Here is a 21,163-nt window from a genome sequence, read left to right as displayed (position 1 = left end):
AAAGCACAATTTACGGTCTTTGGCTTACAAAAATTTTGTCGAGGCATGTTACCATAACATTAAAACAGGTATGAATTGGTTCAATGTGTTTAAGAATACTGCTCGACATGTGAAAGGCTCATAAATTAAAGATTAACGTCATCAACTTCTACCGTCAACGCAGTTTTACTACCTTAGATAATTATAGGAGCAGCTACGAATCACCTCCCAAGCAACAAAATGTTGAGGTTATGAGTCCGTACTCAGATATATGCAGCGAGTCTCTGACGAACCTATATAATGCTAATAAGTTTCATTTACAGCTCTGCAACAAGACAGCGTATTTGTGGATATAGCCTATTCCAGAGGTACCTTTAGTTCTTCAGCCAGAAAACCTGTTTGAAAAACAGTTAGCTTTTTTGCAAGTTTGTAATTTTGCCATCTCTTTGCTTAAGTGCGCTAGTAGGTCCCTCCAGCGTAAGCATAAGGTAGTTTATTTAAACCGCAGTATCTCTATGAATGGGGTTTTCCTTTTGTCAAGCAAACCTAGTTGCAGTGGGCGAGCATGTACATGAATCGAAATCGGTTCAACACTCATTATATCATGGATAGTCATACTGCACCAGTTTTTCTTATTTTTCGCTGCTGCATTTATAAACTTGTATCCTCCCGCACAAAATAAACGAATAATGGAGGACTTACTATCTAAATGACGCAGAAAAACGCATCCTGACAAGACAAGCAGGACAAAAGATTGGGAAAATTGAAACGTAGGCGAATGGAAACAAAAGGTATTTTTATTACTTCCTAAACAAACGTGCACGAGAGCATGGATGTGGATGATTTATTTATTTACTGGTAGGGTTGGCGCCGCCCCTCTTCACATGCCACATCTCATCTTACCGCAGTCGAGCATTTGCCTGCCAGCCATAGTTTCTCATAGAAAATTCATTTCTTCATTAGGCTTGAAAGTATCTTTCCCTTGTAACTAATATGGTAGTATATATTTATTCTATTTCACACCTCTTACACGTGTTTAATTGATTAGCGTTGTCTGAACAGACACTACGCACTTTTTCATTTCTTCATTAAAATGTAGGTGCCGCTTCCATACGAGAAAAAGCCATGCTCCCAGAACACAAATCAACAACAACCGACGATTCTCAAGTGCATTCCTTAAAACGCAACGCGAGAACCTTCCTTGGCTTCGATGGCGAAAGTATATCGCCTATTTTGCGGCTGCGAAAGAGACCGGATTCTCGCTTGCATCCATTTTCGCTTCAAAACAAGCCAGGTAATCGAAGCCCTCAGAAGCCGTCTCGATTTCAAGCCTTGCCGTCATGGCCAGCCCTTTTCAGCGATGCCTACATACCGAGTCCGTTCAAGCCCGAATTTCTGGATCAACTTCCTAAGCCATGGGTTCCGAACCGCGTAGAAGGCGAGAAGGTAACGCCCTTCTGGCATGGCGTCTACGTCGTGCTCCCTGGAGGTGCGCCAAATGCGACGGGTCGATACTGGTGTTGGAGCTTTGTTTGGCCACCGAGGAGAAATAAAACTACTAAGCCGCCGGTGAGCAAAATCCCTGGAGGCTCTACAGCAAAACCTGAAGGTTCGAGTCGAGCAGCAACGGAAGCCACTGAACCCATGTCGGAGAAACCCCATTCAGAAGTAACGCCACCTGGTCCTTTCACAGCGTCTCCGGAGACGAACGTTACAGAAGAGCGCACTCCGGAGAACCCTTCAGCTCAATCAACGCTACCTTCGACACAGGTGGAGACCTTCATGCCTCGATCAGGTACGGCACTCACGACCCAGATGCCAAGGTTCACAGATGTGGCCAGCAGCGAACCCGAAGCAACCGGTGGTCAGGAGGTCGAAAATGCCGGACCACATACTACGCCATTTAGTATTTCTGAGCTCCCAAAGAGAACGGAATCGCCGCTCACCACCACAAGCTGGATTGATGCTCCAACAGGACACGGGGGTGCGACCCGGCAGAGTTCACCTTTTCCAGGCACTGAAACTCCCGGTACTGATATCATGACACCCTCCGTGGACATTACAATGAATGAAGTTCGCCCTTCTGTCAGCCAGAGCCCCAGCGGTGTTCTCGTGAACAGAGGGGTAGGAGTAGAAATTCGCAATTATACAGTACGATTTCCTGGTGTAATAAAGGATCAATAAAAGGCAGAAGTAACTTGTGCAATTTCGTGGCCTGTCAAGTAAAGTTGGTCGTTTTGTATAGCGATCATGATGAACCGGTGGAGAAATAAAAATTTGGGGTTATTTGATTTCAGAACTGAAGGAGGTTACCGCAAAAGCGATGAGCTCCTTTGTATTCTTTGCCGTATAAGTGGCCACCGCTCCTAACATAGGCATGTATGGTAATCACACCCGTCATCATCATCATTATCATCGTATTATCATTATCCTATGTTATGTTCTCTATAGTACGAAGGCCCCTCGCAGCGATCTTCAATTACCCCTGTGTTACGCCAGCTGGCCCTTTCTTATACTTGCAAATTTACTAATTTCACCAAATCCCACCACGTCACTAAAGCATAAATGAAGTTCAGGCACGAGAAGCTAACACAAGTAGGATTCCTTATGGAGTCATGAAATATTTAGAAAACCGATTTGACGCGTCCGAGCGCCTATGCACAAGCGAGGCGAGAGTATATGCTGGCGTATGCCGCATGAAGCAATGCCAAACTAAGGCAGTGGCGAGTGCGTGTCGTCTGTGACGGCACGGTTCAAAAGATGCGAATTTCTCTGCAGCAGAACGGTGGCACCACATGTCACCGCACGGCGTGTTTCACGCTGCTTTGCCGCAGCTGTGACGACTGGAGCCACCGTTTCGTTGCTATGACATCGTGAGCTGCCTGTGTGCACACGACCATAGGGTAGGCATTCATCCTTTAATGCGGGCAGCCAGCCTCAAGAAGACCGCCGAAATAATGCTAGAACTCTGCTGCCGAGGTAAAATAAAGTGTAGCGTAAGTCTACAACACCATTCACTTCCCGAGAAGGGCAAATGGGTTAGAAATGGCTACCCGTTTGGCCTGAAGCGGGTAAGCAGGCCTAAGGAGGCCAAGTGCAGCCGCGTCAGGAGATGACCTAATTTCCGTTCCATCAGTGCAACATGAGGACGTGGCAGACTTGGACAAGAAACGCTCTAGCAGTAAACAAGTGATAGCTGAGGGCGGGCGAGGGAGGGGGGAGGGCATCTACAGTGGATATCACAGTTTCTCCGCTTAAGCGGACGCCGAACTAGTTACGCGGCGAGAGGGTGTCATCTGCATTTGGAGTTCTCAAAGAGTCTCCTTCTAAAGTACAAACCAGGACAATGGTGCTGGCGCATACGGAACTGGCGAGAACCGCCGTATTAAGGATGACCCAGCTAATGGCCAAAGTGGCAAGATAGGACACAGCAATTGGAACACATCTCCATGAAGCTTGCACTAAAGCGTTATCTCCTGAACACCAAGTTGCTGCCTCCTCTCCTCTGATGGGCTTACATATAGTGACGCTGTTGAACAAGTCTAGCGCGGTCGCTCCCGTAGTTTTTCATAGGATCTTTATGCTGGCCTAGATCTCCACCACTGGATAGGCGATCGCTGCTATCGCTATTATTCTGGACTGCGATATAGGACGTATGTTGCCAAAGGCGATGTTTCATAAATACTCAAAGGGCATGACGTCACGATTATTTGGCTATTCGAGCCCGTGAATGACCCTGCTATGCAATTTGAGAAAGGTCTCGTGCAATGAATATTCTGCGTAGAAAATAGGAGTACACAAGCGTTTAACAAACGACGTGAACTGAATGTACTGAACACGTCGGTGTTCGTCTTATCGCGGAGTACATGGCTAAGTTAACTTTAGGTAATTGGTAAACATTAGCGAAAGTATGCCAAAACACTTATTTACTGATATTAATAATTACTATATAACCAGAGAATATCGCATCAACCGCTTGAAGTGGCAGCATACCGGTGGACGGCTGTCTTGGTTTGTCAACTTAAGATAAGCGACATCCATAACATCGGTGAATAAAAAATAAGTAGTTGAAGGAAAGAACTACATTATTGGACCATTGTCATGTAATGTATTTGGCTTGACCTTCTAAAGACCTGTTGAGAAAGGTCCCAGCCTATAGAAGCGCACGCACCTTCTTTCTTACATAAAACGAGCTGAGAGCTTCTGAGTAAAGTATGGGCAAAGCATATCACACGTATCATGCTAGAAATTTGAAGTTACAGCATATACTGCAAGCCGCAATAGGCTCCCATAAAGGAGTACAAACTGCCGTTTTCTTGTAAACAGAATGTCAGCGCTTGCTGCTAGTATCACCCACCAGTCGCAGTGAAATGACTTTGCAGTTGGTGGCGCAGAGGATGTGTACAAGTATTTCACATGGAAATAAGTGATCGACCGCTTTCCGGAAAGCTGCAGGTTTTCATGGTTCCGGCAGCAAAAGTTTGTGGACATCTCAATGTCACGACGAAGCGTACGGAGTGCGTTTCTGTACTGTTCGCAACAAGTAAGCCACGTAATGATTGCGCAATGACTTACAGATGTCTTAAAGCTCAGCTTCCAAGGGATCAAATAAAATGCAATGGGTGCAAGCAGGACAAGCTGCTAATAGGTCGGTTGAAAACTGAGCTTCTCGCTACATTATACGATAGTACTTGATAAACAGCACGAAAAGACGGGATAAAAATATACGGAACTCGTGCTGTCTATAATCTTGACCCCGCTTTTCGCGCAGTTCTCTAGTATTGTCATACCTACAGGTATCTGATACTTTTGATGTAGCGGTGCCTCCAGCAGATGGCGCCGCAGAATCTCATCAATAATCGCATACCTGATTAACTCAAGCAGGCGAAGTGACTATTTGTCACTGCCTTGTTTCAAATGGAATGCCAATAAATCATCATCATCATCGTCGTCGTCGTCGGGTCTAATAGGACATTCCGGGGCTCTAGTCATACTTATCACGATTCACTGGTATGCCTCCTGTTTCGAACCATTCAAGCATGTGAAGTGCTGCCTGAAAACATGTGCACAAAGCAGCTCGTTCGCTATAACCGTACGTAGGTGACCATAAACGGCCCAGTCCAACGCATGAAATATACATCCCCGTCTACAGTACCACACGGCTTTAGGCAAGGCGTGCACGATACCTAAAAAGAGTGCAATTTCCGCTTGTGTAATTTCTGCATTAGGAGTAAGTACACATCATGTTTATGCTTCCTCTGTATCTAATTTCGTTAAAAACAAAGTTAATTGCGACCAGCTTGCAATGAAGCTGCTGTGCAACGTGCAGACAAAAAGTGCACTCAATAAAAGCGCTGAAAATTTCGTTTAGTCGTCATCAGATGCAGAAACTGTCGTTTATTAAATTGCATTTCATGGAGTGCCCAGTCATGATTTCATAGGGCCGTCATTGGAAATTTGTAAGCAACATAGAAGAACCGACATGCTGGCAAAGCTTGCGCCGAAACTGTAGAAGAGCTCACCATTCCGTGTTTTTTATTTGCGAATTTTGAAACAATTCACGAAATTTTCGCGAAAAGATCTCAATGACTTATATTTTGAGGAAGATGTAATGTCAATCCTCTATAACCTAGACAACATTCAATCGATTGTTGAATTTTGGGGTGTAATGTCCTCAAGCAGCACATGTACGATGAGACTTGATAGTATGGGGCTCCTAATTGTTGTCGACCGCCTGGAATATTTATTATGCACCCAAAGTATGGCTGTTGAGCGTTCACCGAGAGTTTATCGATGCGGCCACCGAAATTGGGAAACGAACCCGGGGCTTTGTGCACAGCAGCAGAACATTGCTTTCCTTCAGTGTCTGTCACTAAATGTAAAAACCCTATTTTATTCGTTTCGTCTTGGTATAGCGTAATGTTCCGCCATTTCACTACTTCGAAGGGTGATGGTTTGGACTGGGTGGTTTTCCATGAGACTGGGTGGTGCAGCGAGAAGTAGGACAAGGGACACACAAAAAACGAGGACAAGTGCTTACTGCCAACTGAAATTTTATTGTCTGGTACCGGGTGTTATATAGAAAAACACAGAAGGAAAACGACATGAGAAAAAAAAAAGAATGGAGAAAATAAAAACAATAAAAAGCAAAAAAATAAAAATAAAGGTTTTCTATATAACACCTTGCATCAGACAAGCAAATTTGAATTGGCAGTAATCCCGCCGTGGTTGCTTAGTGGCTATGGTGTTGGCCTGCTAAGCACGAGGTCGCGGAACCGGATCCCGGCTGCGGTGGTCGCATTTTCGATGGTCCCGAAATGCGAAAACACCCGTGTGTGTACATTTCGATGGTCGAAATTTCCGGAGTATACCACCACGGCGTGCATCATAATCAGAAAGTGGTTTTGGCACGTAATACCCCATATTTTGATTTTCAATTGGCAGTAAGCGCATGTACTCGTTTTTTGCCGTGTCCCTTGTCCCGCTTCGCGCTGCACCACACAGTTTCCCTACTGTTCCAAGCCTGTGAAGTGGGGAGAAACTGCTCTTGAAATAGAACTTCCAAAACATACAGAACAGGGAAATGTTTATTCGCGTCGTACTTCTACAGGTAATAAATAGTGAAGTGCAGATGCTTAAGGGACCGCGTAAAAACTTTTGTACAATTTTTTCCGATCAAGCTGGTTCGGCGCTGTGCCACTGCGATACACCAGATTGAGCAACTGCATAATATTCCCATAAAAGCGCAGTTTCCTGGTGTATGCATTCGCGTTTCTCGGCCTGCAGTCTTGTTTGAGTGGAATACAATTATACTTTCAGATCAGTGGCATAGTCGCAAACTGTGCTGAAGGCATCTTGCCTTGTATATAAGGCTTCCATTAGGCTCGACGGCTCTCAAACCAAGTCAGTGAGCGTGCAGAAATTGGAGACGGAAAATCGCCCGGCTGCGGCCACGTACCGCGATGCAGTCTCATCGCAGGATCAACCTGATTCTGCTATTCCTCGGAATGCTAGCGACCAGCCGTGGGCAAACAGCAGGTTAGTTACATGCAGAAAAAACTGTCTTGTAGTTCTGCAATGAGGGATCCAGAATTTAGGATCTATCATGTCCTTCTTTAGAAAGTGAGGGATGACTGCGAAATCAGTTATATGTGCGAAAAAGTTTGAATTCGTCGGTTTCTTGTTGCAGGAAGGATAATTTGCTTATTATAGAAGAGGCTGTTCTCGCATAAAACTTATTCTGCCGGGGGGGGGGGGGGGGAGCCAGTGGTAGCAGTTTAGCCCTCTGCCAGGAAATCGTAGTGACAACAAATCTCTAAGGGAAGAATATAGAAAGAATGAAACAACAAAAACCTTTCCCACCGGTTGCCCACGGTTTACTTGATAAAGATGAAAGGAACTATCACAAAAAAGAAAATGATTGTTCTATTCTACATTTACAATGAGGAAAAAGAAAAAAATAAGGAAACAAGGAGGTTCGCTTTAAGTGAATCTACATTTAAAAGGAGGAAAACGAAAAAAAAGGAAAGGGAGGTTCGATTTTAGTGAGGGATAACAACCACATGTGGCCAAAGCCAATAAAGTCACGAAAAATACAAGGAAAGTGAACCGTTTTCTATTATACTGTGATAATAATTCACGACTAGGAATAAATTTGCGATATATGTTTATTGTATTACAAAAACAAAGTGGAAGAAAAGGCAACCTTGTCGGCAATGGGAACCCAGTCACAACCTCCGCATAACGCGCCTGGGGCTCTATCAATTTAGTTACTGCGAGATCAGTCGCTTCATCCACTTCCTTAGGTATTTATGCGCATATATGTATAACTTGGAAGTGTTAGCTAGCACCACTCGCGGCGCTGGCGGTGGATGTAGAAAATCTATGAAACCGCAGGCGTCATGTAGTGTCTGAGCTTATGTGCAGGAAAACTGGTCAAAAAAACCTCGTGTAGCTACCTCCAGATGAGAAGATCGCCACTTTACAGGCCCTCGCTATGCAGGGAAGGAGAGGAACAAAAGGAATGTCAAGCAGACGAACCAGCGAGTTCCTTTGGATGATACCAAAGTTTTATTTCTTTAACACCAGAGGCGTTGCCCTTAAATGAAAATACCGCTGTACTCCCATTTACAAGACCGCTGCTGAAAAAAAAATAATTTTCTAGAATTCGATGAGAAACTTCTCTCTTTGATAAAATATAAACATGAGCTCGATCAGTGAAAGCCGTGGAAAGGAATGTCAACATGGCGTTGAATGGAACTATTCAGCATCGGCATTGCTGCGCCTGCCCTGTGTAGTCATAGGAAAAATATTGTCGTATTCCGCCTCGGTCTTCATAGTTATTCCGCTCTTTTTCTATCCAGAACCTCGTATATACAGATGTCGTGGTGTAGTAATTACATAGAAATGGCAACCTATATTCCGTATACTGAAATTAGTTTAGATATGCCATCATCACTTTTGCCTAGCAGCACAATTTTCCCGTCATCCACTGCTTTAGGCAATAAACCACAGAAAAGATGCACATATAAGTGCGAGCATAGAGCATACAGAGACATTGTTCCCGAGAATAGTGTCTCTCCAGTGTCTCTGAAGAAAGTGCCTGACACCTCTCGTTAATGTCATTTACTACAAATCACAAGGAAGGATAGGTAGTTTTAGAGATCCCGTTCAGGTATACACAGTGTTGTAATCGTACCGCTGGCCCGAGTTGTTGGGGTCTCGGTGCTGACGCCCGTTATTGCCAATGGGTCGCAAGCCCCAAGGGTAGCGTTGGCCTGGCGGCCTGGGGCACTGGAAGCATCCGAAGGTCCCGGCAAAGCATGAGAAGACTGGTAACAGAACAACTTGTTTATTCTAACATAGCAAAAGAGCGGCCGGTCAGGTCGACCGGAGTGGAGAGACGGGAGAGCACGTAACTCAGCAGTACAAATCGGAGCCTCTCTCTGGCGTCCGGGGGCAACTGCTCTTATACCCTCGGCGTCGCGGTCCAAAAGGGAAGGAGGGAAGGTCACGGGATGAAGGTCACGGGACGGCGCAGCAGGGGCCCACGACGGCGCGAGCGGTTGAGCCGAGAGACCTCCAGGCCCCTCATTCGGGGAACTCCGCTCCCCGGCTGCCGCGCTTTGACAAGCGAGGGCACACACACACACACGCACACACGAAGACACGTGGCACTGAAACACGCCTGGACACGCTTGGCGGGTAGGCGTTGCGGGGTCGTTGAACGGGCCAAAATGTCCGCCGCTTTGAACAAAGCCCCGGCGTCCGTTGCATCCGCGCCGGCATTACCGCGCGTTGTAGGCGAAACGTAACAGACCGCCCCGCCGGGGGAAGGAGATCCCGATGGTCAGGGGACTGCATCCGCTGTCCGGAGGGATGTCGCTCGATGATGCCCATAACCGAAGTCGGGCGTCCTTGGGCGTTTCTTGAGCGCAGTGCACAGAGAAGGCCTCGTTCTCACGTTCAGGTGCACACAGGACACTGCAAAGTGACTTCGGGAGAGTTGACATTTTGTTCTCGTTTCCGGCAAGCGTTAGAACTACGCCGAAAGTCAACCGCTCAGTCAGCAAGCACGGCACAACCCTTACTAAGCCCTGCCAGGCTCTTTCCCCTTTTATACTGCTGCCTAGTTCCTTACAGTAGTTTAGCAGCACTCAGAACGCGTCCACAAATCGGAAAATTGCACTAGAAAGCACATCATCACTTTGAAACACTATACAAAAGCAATAAGTTAAAAATCCTGCCTCAGGAAGAAAAACATCAGTAACAAGCAATTTTGAGGCTGATTCTCACGTTAGGGGCTTCGACTTAAGCCATCGGCGTTACCGTTGAGACTCCCCTTTTTGTAACGCACCTCAAAGGAATATTGTTGCAAAGCGAGGCTCCAGCGCAGGAGGCGGCCATTTTTGGGAGAGATGGTCTGCAGCCATTGGAGAGGGCAGTGATCCGTTTCAATGATAAACCTCGAGCCAGCTAGGTAACATGACAATTTCTGAACGGCCCACACGATACACGCACACTCTTTCTCGGTGGCGCTATACGCCTGCTCACGACTGGTCAGCTTACGACTAGCATACAGGACGGGGTGTTCTACTTCTCCATTTTCCCGTTGGCACAGTACAACGCCCATGCCTCGCTCACTAGCATCACACTGAACAACGAACCCTTTTGTGTAGTCGGGCGATCGTAGCACAGGCTGGCTTGTTAGGGCGCTCTTTAGGGCGCTAAAAGCTCTTTCCTTCGTCTCATCCCAGACGACTGTTTGCGGCTCTGTCTTTCTTAGAGCATCCGTCAAGGGAGCCGCGATATCAGAGTACCTGGGGATGTACCTCTGATAGTAGCCGGCGACACCTAAGAACGACCGAATATCGGTCTTCGTGCGCGGTTGCGGGAAGTCTCGCACAGCGGCCACCTTTATTTCAGAGGGGCGGCGTCGACCCCGACCAATCACGTGTCCGAGGTAGACAACCTCGGCCTGTGCTAACTGGCACTTGGGAGCTTTGACTGTCAAGCCCGCATCGCGCAGGCGGGTTAGCACTGCCCGCAAGTGCGCCATATGCTCAGGCCAGGATGCGGAGAATATCGCTACGTCGTCTAGATACGGTAAAGCGAATTCTTGCTGTCCCCGCAACACTTTATCCATGAGGCTTGAAAAGCAGTATGGCGCGTTCTTCAAACCAAAACTCAAAACTTTAGGACGGAATGTCCCCATTGGTGAAATGAACGCCGCATACCTACTAGCCTCTTCTGTAAGTGGAACCTGCCAATAACCCCTGACAAGATCTAGGGTGGAAATAAACTGAGCGCTACTCACTCTCTCAAGGCGCTCCTCGATGTTAGGGATCGGATAAATTTGATCCTTAGTGATGGAATTAAGCCTGCGGTAGTCGACGCAAGGACGAGGTTCCTTGCCCGGCACCTCAACTAAAATCAAAGGGGAGATATAATCACTCTCACCCGCTTCAATAACACCGAGCTGTAGCATTTTCTTTACCTCAGCCTCCATAATATCGCTCTGGCGGGGTGACACCCGGTACGCCTTGGATCGTACTGGCTCTGGGGAGGTAAGTTCTATGTCATGAGTAAGGACAGAAGTCCTACCAGGCCTCTCAGAGAACAGACCTTGAAACTCTTGTAAGAGCTGGTGTAGCTCGGTTTTCTGCTCAGGCGACAGCGATGCTTTACTTATTAAGTCACTAATGACTTGATCGGTGTCTTTCCTGTTCGTCACTGAGCCTAGTCCCGGAAGCTCGACTAACTTTCCCGCATCGGGAATTTCCTCTCCAGTATCTGGTGCCTTTAACGCTACAGGCTCAATTTTATCCCGTTCGGGCGTGCTCTGAATACTAGCTTGCTGCGCCTCTGACCCTTTTTCATCGTTCAACAACGTCGGCCCCGCAACTACCGCCTTTGCAGCGAGCTCCCGAACCTTCGATCTGGTTAAGGCCTGAACGCTAGCCTCACCAAACAAAAGCCCCTTCTCGCGCAGGAGGTGATCGGACCTGTTCGAAAATAGGTACGGGTACTGGGGGGGCAGCATAGATGACACTGCGGCCTCCGTCTCAAGTGCTCCGAAAGGTCCTTCAATAAGCACTTTTGCTACCGGCAGACACACGCTATGAGCTTCCACTGCTTGCTTGATCCATGCGCACTCGCCCGTGAACATATCGGGTTCTACGTAAGAGGGATGAACTACATCCATCGTGGCTGCGGTATCGCGAAGCACTCGGCACTCTTTCCCGTTCACGAGGAGGTCTCGCATGTAAGGCTCGAGAAGCTTGATGTTCTCGTCAGTGCTGCCTAATGAAAAAAACACGACTTTTGGTTTTGTTTCTGGGCACTGCGCCGAAAAGTGACCCGGCTTCTGGCACGTATAACACAGGCGCGCTTGCCTCGCCTCGAACCGCTTTCTGCGTTCGGCTTCGGCTGCCGCCGTCTCCTTACGTTCGGTCGGACACTGCGCCGAAAAGTGACCCGGCTTCTGGCACGTATAACAAACGCGCGCTTGCCTCGTCTCGAACCGCTTTCTGCGTTCGGCTTCGGTTGCCGCCGTCTCCTTACGTTCGGTCGGACTGCTTTCACTCGCATCCGAACTACGTGTGTCCCCCTTTGCTCTCATGGGCGCGAACTTTGGCCTCTCAAACTTGGAGCCAAATTCACCCTTTTGACCGTCCTTAGCTCCACGAGCCCGACGCGTCACAAACTCCTCGGCTAACTCAGCGGCTCTAGCCACCGTACTAACGTCTGGCCTATCCAAGACCCAGTACCGCACGTTCTCAGGTAACCGACTATAAAACTGTTCTAGCCCGAAACACTGCAGAACTTTCTCGTGGTCACCAAACGCTTTCTCTTCTTTGAGCCACTCCTGCATGTTTGACATAAGCCTGTACGCAAACTCTGTATATGACTCACTTCTGCCTTTCTCATTTTCCCGAAACTTCCGACGGAACGCCTCCGCTGACAGCCGGTACTTTTTTAGCAGACTCGATTTCACTTTGTCGAAATCCTCTGCCTCCTCTCTCTCCAAGCGAGCGACTACGTCGGCCGCCTCGCCGGGTAGCAAAGTGAGCAAGCGCTGTGGCCACGTTTCCCGAGAGAACCCCTGCTTCTCGCACGTTCGCTCAAAGTTAACCAGGAACAAACCAATGTCCTCTCCAAGCTTAAACGGCCGCATCAGGTCAGTCATTTTGAACAATACTCGTTCTCCTGCACCGTGTGCCTGACTTCCATTACGAGCGCGTTCCATCTCTAACTCGAGACGCTTCATTTCCAAAGCGTGTTCACGCTCTTCTTTTTCTTTCTGTTCTATTCGTTCACGCTCATCTTTCTCTTTCTGTTCTTTAAGTTCGCGCTCCTGTTTCTCTTTTTGCTCTTTAAGTTCGCGCTCCTGTCTTTTTGCCGTCTCCCTCTCCTCAATGGTCTCAAGGCATTCCGACAGCTCGTCATCCTCAGCTTCTAACTCAAGAATAGCCCTTAGCAGTTCTGGTTTTCTGAGTTTGTCTGAGACATCCAGACCCAACTCTCTCGCAAGCTCCAGCAATTTCGGTTTGCGCAACGACTTCAAATCCATGGCTGCTCTGAATGCTGCTTTCTCTACTGCCTACTATTGTCTTGCCGCAAACTAACCCGGTAGCAACGACAACCACAATTACCAGCTCTGTTTCTAACACTAACAAAAGCCTGGCAAAACTCAGAAGAAGAAAGTCCCGCACTCACCAAACCTCGCAGCCAAGACTTCAGCGCAGTCGTTCCGCTGCAGGCAACCAGTCATCACACAGGGCTCGTTGCGCTGCTCCCGGATGGTCGTTGTGCTGCTCAGCATACAGTCAACCGCATCTCTTCGCTGCTGGCCTCCGTTGTCGCGATCTCACCGCTGGCAACCAGATGTTGTAATCGTACCGCTGGCCCGAGTTGTTGGGGTCTCGGTGCTGACGCCCGTTATTGCCAATGGGTCGCAAGCCCCAAGGGTAGCGTTGGCCTGGCGGCCTGGGGCACTGGAAGCATCCGAAGGTCCCGGCAAAGCATGAGAAGACTGGTAACAGAACAACTTGTTTATTCTAACATAGCAAAAGAGCGGCCGGTCAGGTCGACCGGAGTGGAGAGACGGGAGAGCACGTAACTCAGCAGTACAAATCGGAGCCTCTCTCTGGCGTCCGGGGGCAACTGCTCTTATACCCTCGGCGTCGCGGTCCAAAAGGGAAGGAGGGAAGGTCACGGGATGAAGGTCACGGGACGGCGCAGCAGGGGCCCACGACGGCGCGAGCGGTTGAGCCGAGAGACCTCCAGGCCCCTCATTCGGGGAACTCCGCTCCCCGGCTGCCGCGCTTTGACAAGCGAGGGCACACACACACACACGCACACACGAAGACACGTGGCACTGAAACACGCCTGGACACGCTTGGCGGGTAGGCGTTGCGGGGTCGTTGAACGGGCCAAAATGTCCGCCGCTTTGAACAAAGCCCCGGCGTCCGTTGCATCCGCGCCGGCATTACCGCGCGTTGTAGGCGAAACGTAACAACAGGAACCTGAAGCCAAAATACAAGTTCGATGTCTGCTTTCTACATAACCGTTACAAGGGACAGCACAGTGTTCAGGCTATCGCAAATCGCATAATCCACAACAGCAGGGCTCGACGCCGGAATGTCCGCCTCGAGCCTCCTATGTGTTCTGCGTAATCCCCCCCCCCCCCCACCTTTACTTTAGCGAGATATCCCCAGTGATTAAAGGGTTAAACATCGATGATCAGTATTAATTCCGTAAGTAAAAGTTCAAGGCATCATGTATTACAAAATGAAGTGCAGAAGAATTGCGGCTCCGGCTCCGCCCATGGCGGCGGATTACCACCCCACACGAATGTCGACAAAGACAACAGAACCTCACCCCAAAGTTTAATTTCAGTGGAATCCTAATCACTTTGGCGTTCCGGGTAATTTAGTCATCGATGATGAAGCAAGTGTGCCGCAGGTGGAAAATGAGACTTGGGCGTCTTACCTTCACAAAGCGGTGCAGGCAGCACTTCGCATCAAGTGTCTGTCCGAATATCGAGACGTCTGTGTTTTGAAAAAAAAGCAGCGGTCAAAACAACATCATATTTTACATCAATTCGAATATACGTACAATTTAATATTAGAGTAACAGTCAGTGTGTCTATTGTTTCAATAGACAGACTGTAAATACATACGCTGTCTCCAGGCACTGCGTACGTAAATATATTTTTCATAGAAAAGGTACCTTTTGCTACATACCCTTTCTTGCAGTGCGCAAATAATGCTCGCCAAATGAAAAATTGAGTGCTCTGGACAAAATTCTCGGAAGGCCCGTGAATTGGAGTGTATTACGAGATAGGTCTGGTTTTTTGAACTAACTATTCCCTGCGTACGAATTCCTGCCACGCAGTCTTACTATTATGCTGTATATAAAATGTTCACTGCGCCAACACCCGTTCACTCGGCCGGCTGTTCTATTCGCTGCCTCGTCGTCTTCTCTTCCAGCACCTGCCTTACGAGCGCCCGATCCCAAGTTCACTCCGTCTTCAAAAAAAAAATTATATATATATATATATATATATATATATATATATACATATATATATATATATATATATATATATATATATACATATATATATATATATATATATATATATATATATATATATATATATATATATATATATATATATATATATATATATATATATATATATATATATATATATATATATTGCATGCTCGAAGATTTAAACAATATATGTTCAGTAATAAAAAATACAGCACCAACACTAAAAGGGACACTTCATTTCATTATTGATTTATTATACATTGCCGATGTCATTTTGGATGATCGACGCGTTATGTTTGCGGCGTATCATGTAGATATTGTGATATGCACTGTGTGTACCTAACCTCGATCTGAACGGTCCGTGAACGCAATTAATTTTTAAGTACATAGTTTGGAAGCGCAGCTTAGTTTGTGTAGTTCAGATTCAGGTTCAGGTGCGCTGGTCGGTGGGGGTGCTTGGACTGCGCGGAGGACGGCGCGGGCGAGGGTCACGATAGGCAGAGGTGCAGGTATCGAGGGGCCGAAAGCGGGAGGAGAGGAGGCGCGCCAGTTGGCTGTTAATGCTAGCGATTAAACCACCAGGCTAAGGCGGGGAAGGGGAGACAGCCCATGTGGCGGCAGTGAAGCGACGCTCGATTGGTCGCGGCACCGGAGTGGACGCGAAAGCTTCGCCTACGCTGATTGCCACTGTGCATTGAGCTGGCATGATTCTTCAACAGACTGCTATAATTTTTCCTGCTTGACTTGCATGCGTTACGATGTACATTTTTCGTTTGAATTTACCGTGAACTATTCGTAAATGCGTTCCGAGATAATTTGCATTTAATTTATATTCATTTTCTTGGCCACTTGATGCGAATTGTTTGGAGAGGCGAAAGACAGTAGCCGGCAAAACCCATGGCACCAAAGTTTCCTCTACACGCGTTTAATAAAGAGAGAGAGAGAGAGAGAGAGTGATATAGGGCAACGGAGTGACTCTGTCGAACCCCTCCGGTCACGACGGCAGATTTGCACATCCACAAGAAAGGGGACGTAGTGACCAGCGTTATTGTAGCTCAGTTTGCCGAGCACCAGATGTCTCATGAGAACGTTGTAGGTTCGGTTCCCGTGCACCGGTTGCAAGGTTATCTTTGCGTGCCACTTGCATTTTCCTTTTCCTTTATAGAAATAAAATTATGAGTAAACGTAAACGGGATGTTTAATTATTCAACACTTCAGCTTAAGAGGAAGCGTTAGCTCGGGCCCAACTCCGACGCGGCCTATTCAAATACATGTAAAACGCAAAAACGCTTTTCTCAGATAACCGCTGGACCGATCTTTAGGAAAAATGTTGCATTTGAGAGAGAATTAAATTCTAGTGACTGTTGAAAGCGGGATTTCGATTTAGGATCTGAATTTCGTGAAAAGAATTTCGGAAAATTTGAAAGTTCGAAAAAAATAGATGCGCGAAGTTTATAAATTAATAGCTCTGCATAAAGAATATATATCGCGGTTCTGTAAAGGGCATCCATTAGATCATTTAAGGCGGACAAATTCAATATGTCAATTTTTATCTTACGTGAATTATGTGTACAAAGGTTCAGCAAATGGTGTATTCCCATATTACTGATTTTTTTTTTAGATTCATCTGTAAGATATCAATTTTGTCCGTTTTAGATGTACTATCAGATGGAATTCACAGCGTTGTGTACCATTTTTCCTTGCGGAGTTAGAGGGTTGTAAACTTGGTAGTTCCGCTTTATGAAAATTTTCGATTCTTGCGAATTTCTAATAAAAAATTGACGAACTAAATGAAAAATTCGAAACCAACAGTCACTAGATTTAAAGTTTTCCTTTAAGTGTAACAAACCTCGTCCAACTTTGTGTAGTGGTGGCCGAGAAAAACGAATTCTCCTTTTACGTGTATTTATACAGGAGCACCCGAGCTAAAGCTTCCTCTTAAAAGAATGGTTAATTTTCTTAGTGATGTTCCTGGCTTCATCCTGTTGCCTTCGTTCCATAGGTACATTGTGCCTCCTTGCATATGGGCTTCCGCATGATGGCATTAGGTTCACAAGGGTCCGCCTTCAAAACGTGCGCTGAAATGTGGCGGCATGGCACGTATTACTCCGGCGGAAAGCTTTTCTGAAGCAGCGCTCAATAAACTACGTGAAATATTAGTGCTCTTAAAACACAGCAAGTTTTGGGAACCGATAAGTAGAAACTGGCGATACTCTCAGAATTCGTAAATTACCAAGCTTTGAGACATTACCCGCTTCAGCGGCATAATTGCATTCTTTGCCCGAAACCTTTGAAATACAAATTTAGTTTGTAAAGATTATTTAATTAACTAGCCGAGTATTGCAATGTCTCCTATAAATAGTATGCACTGATACAAGTTATCCAGATACCGAGGAGAAATCGCAGTACCGGCTACCGTATTTCACGCGCTCGAATAAAAAGCTAGGCGCCCGCCGGAGTGAGCGCCTGCGCAATTGTCGTAGCTCTAATTCAATGAGCGGAACACTAGCGAATAAGGCACACGTTTGCGAGAAAACAAAGCTGAAAGAAAATAAAACACTGTCTTGCGCCTACTTGTGTGTACTTTGTCAAAAAATACGGTAAATGTAAACCTAGGATAACATCCCCGTTATTGCTTTCAGGTTTGCAAACAGATGGGGCCCGGATTGGAAAACCTGTACTTCAGGACGAGCTGCAAGTAACCGAAGGCGGACCAGAACTTCGTGGGCCACGATACCAGAGAAGGACCCTGATTGATGACCGCAGAATTCCTTTGCGCCAGTTACAAATTCGGTCACAGCTCATCAGAACAGCACTTTTTGAAAAACAGCTGCCTTACAATCTTATCGCTAATCGCGAAGACGACGGAAATTTCGGCATTGGAAACCGCTCAAGGATGCTATCAAGGAGCGCGCAGATTAGTGACAACTTTAAAAACGCTCGAGGCATAGCTTTGGGTTCTAGCTGGCAGCCCGTTGGACATGACCCTCTTCAAACAGAGATAAGAGCTCGAGTGCGAAGAGAAACACAAAATACAACTCTACGGCGGCAAAAGCGTTACATTTGGCCATTTTTGGCGCTCAGCTGGCTGTATTTGCCATATTTATACTCAGGACTGTATGGTTACTCTGCGTTATATTCACCATTTTATTACAGTTACCCTTACTACACATACAACTATGGGTACGGGTATTATCCGTACAGGTGGGTCATTAATCCAGTCTATGTGAATCCTGTCCAACCAACGGGCGCGGCTACGACACCCGCCGCGGCTAGCTGACGGCGTCATTCCGTTGGTCGTTTTAATGTCCCAGAATCGCAATAAAAATACGTCTTGAAGAATGTTAAGTAGACGGCGTTCGATTACTTCCTTTCACTTAGCTTCTAAATTGTTTCTTTAGAACAGTTGTGTCGTTGTCAAATCGCTCGATTCAGTGAAATAATATTAACAAACGGAAGGGAACCAGCAGTTTGCTGCTTCCAATTCAGTTTCAGAGAACAATAGGAGAACGCGCATTTCAAGCACAGCGTAGCATGCGCACGCACTGTAAAGGAGTTCAGTATATAGATATGACTACTGCGGTGTTGTGCAAGAGCAGACTTTGCCATTCCTCGCGAATGAGTTGAAATATGTAAAGCAATTTTGAGCACTCTGTGGATAGTGCTCCTGCATCACGCTAATTTTGCACTTGCCCACATTTATTGTGGTCGGCTTACCTCTGTTTCAAGTGGAGCGAAGAACTGACCAGATAATTTTTCTTTCCAGGCTGAGCTTTACCATTCTTGGCGAGTGAGTTGAAAGATGTCAAGCTGTCTTGAGCACTATGCGGATAGTGCTCCTGCATTACGCTAATTTTACACTTGCTCACATTTATTGGGGCCCGCTTACCTCTGTTTCAAATCGAGCGAAGGACGGACCAGACTGTTCTTTCACGCGCCTTGGCACGTGTCTCAACACTGAGAAGAATGTAGGTGATGACTTCGGAAAGGGAAGCAAAGCAACTTATTGACAATGTAGACACGCACACTAAAAGTAATTTCGGCACGCACGCGCAGCTGTCGTCTGTGCAAGCACGCTTTGTCACGCGATTTTTTAGGAGAAAATCGTAAACTTGACAGAGCAGCCCTAGTGTTCAGACGAAGATGACCAAACTTAGATATGTTCTACTGGCATGCATTCTCCTCCATATTGGTAAGACCACAGATTATTCCTGCTCTCAATTTTAACTGCAAGCAAAGAGAAAGAATTTGGGACGGCAGCCGTTTCACCAAACGTGCACAGTGCGTGCTTGGTGAAGCAGGTCTAATGCTGAAGTGCTGATCTCGTGAAACGGTGTTTGTTGATCGAGATTATACGTTCTGTGGTCGTTTGCAGTTTCCTCGACAAGTCTTCACCATATATCGAAGCGCACGTATGGCTATGGCGGCAGGATGCGTGGCGGATACCGTGGTGGCTACGGCGGGTTCGGAGGCTACAGGGGAGTCGGCTCCTACGGCGGCTACCGCAGTGGTGGTTACAGGGGCGTGGGAGGAGGTGGCTACGGTGCAGGACTGAACGCGCTGACCACAGCCCTTTATGGCAGGGTACTGGATGGCATGTACGGTGGTGGCTTCGGCGGAGTTCAGTACATCTATGTTCCAGTCTACGTTCCCGTTGACGACGGCACAGTGGTCATCGTGGAGGAGGGCGGCGGCTTCGACTTCGGCAATGCTGGTTCGGGTACTATTGACACGGGAGGCGAGGGAGTTGACTTCGGTGGCACAGGGAACGAAGAGGCGTTGATGTACCTGAACAGCGGCGACAAAGCGGCCACTCGCGTTAAGCCGGCGAGCAAACCTCTCCGCGTGCGCATGGGCCGGGAGCGTGTCGTACAGAGGTCTACGGAGCTGGGTCTCGGTAGGACGTACGCATTGACTCCGCCCAGGAGGAGCCAGCTGCGCAGCCAACAGGGCTAGAGGGCCCACGCCTGCACAAGTCCTCCACTTTCACCTTAGGACAAACATCCATATGCGAATCGAGAAACTACGTTGCATGGCTAGCGAAGAAAGTTATGTACGTGATCTTAATGTGTACCAACGCCGTGTAAACAAAAACTTCGTTTTAGGACATCACGATAGATCACTATAGACGAGACCTGACGAGATCTCAGAGTGAATATTTTGATTCTAGTGCGCTTGAGTAGGTCCATACGGTAACACAGGAGAAGCCGTTGCCAGGCAACCTTGATACGTTTTATCTCTAAAATAAATCTCTGTTGCAGCATACATTTTACGAACATTTTATAGCCGTTATTTAGCCCTTTCAGCAGAACACAAGAACGTGCATTGGGATTCACAGAGTCGCACTATATAGGCAAGAACGTTTTGTTAGCGCGGACGATTACCAATAGTGACAGCCGGAGATGTCAAGGCAACGGCCGATGGTAAAGAGTGGTGCATTACTGGACAATGTCTCTAAGCTGTAAAATATATTATGCAAGTAGGCTCTCGGCATGCTAATTGGTTGAATGCGCATGTATGTTAATTATGTGCTTGGGAGCGGAATGCAGGTGAGGAGCTATCGATATAAGAAGGTTGTTCTGAGTAAACTCGTTCAGCATTATTGCAGGTTTACACTCAGTTTGGCTATGAAAGGAAAAACAATTAGGGCAATAGCATATGAAATAGTCAAGCAATTAGTGAATATAGCGTTCTTTTTTTTAAGTGCCACGTTAATATGTTTGACTCCGCTTCTTCTTTCCTTATATCATTTTTTTACCGAAAAATATAGCTCATTGCTAATCTGCATGGTACGCTTTGATCTTCACTCTGTCTAATGCGATCGAACACTTCATTATGACACTGAAATCTTCATCTTGGTAAAATATTTCCTGTGTTAATGCTATATTCCGTTGCAGCGAAGGCTAGAATAAGTGTAAAATAACCGGCCAAAAGACAGTTTACGGGTCTCTTGTTTTCTCCCGGAGAAGTTTAAGTGAAAAAGTTTGAATCACTAGCATATATTATTCGGCAACAATGGGCAAGCATCCTCCATTCTTTGATACCACCCTTTCGAAGTCTGTACAGAGCAAAATAAAGAACAACATGGCATTTGAATCTCTGGAATACCCCCCTAGAACTA

The 21,163-nt window shown here is 46.8% G+C and overlaps 1 protein-coding gene across 1 annotated transcript; it reads left to right on the top strand.

The window, feature by feature from the left end:
- The first annotated feature begins 6,887 nt into the window (after window positions 1–6,887).
- On the top strand, window positions 6,888–21,132 carry LOC126547136 (uncharacterized). Its single transcript, XM_055062591.2, has 2 exons — window positions 6,888–7,017; window positions 17,685–21,132. Exon 2 carries the CDS (start codon window positions 19,474–19,476, stop codon window positions 19,996–19,998), a length of 525 nt encoding a protein of 174 aa, XP_054918566.1. The 5' UTR covers window positions 6,888–7,017; window positions 17,685–19,473; the 3' UTR covers window positions 19,999–21,132.
- The last annotated feature ends 31 nt before the right edge of the window (window positions 21,133–21,163 follow it).

The sequence above is a fragment of the Dermacentor andersoni genome, chromosome 1, assembly GCF_023375885.2.
Source record: "Dermacentor andersoni chromosome 1, qqDerAnde1_hic_scaffold, whole genome shotgun sequence".
NCBI classification, from domain to species: Eukaryota; Metazoa; Arthropoda; class Arachnida; order Ixodida; family Ixodidae; genus Dermacentor; species Dermacentor andersoni.
Note: the sequence above shows the minus strand (reverse complement) of the source record. Positions and strands in the feature narration are given on the sequence as shown.

Coding starts and splice junctions, on each gene's coding strand:
- LOC126547136 (XM_055062591.2), top strand. CDS start 19,474: ATGCGTGGCGGATACCGTGGTGGCTACGGCGGGTTCGGAGGCTACAGG.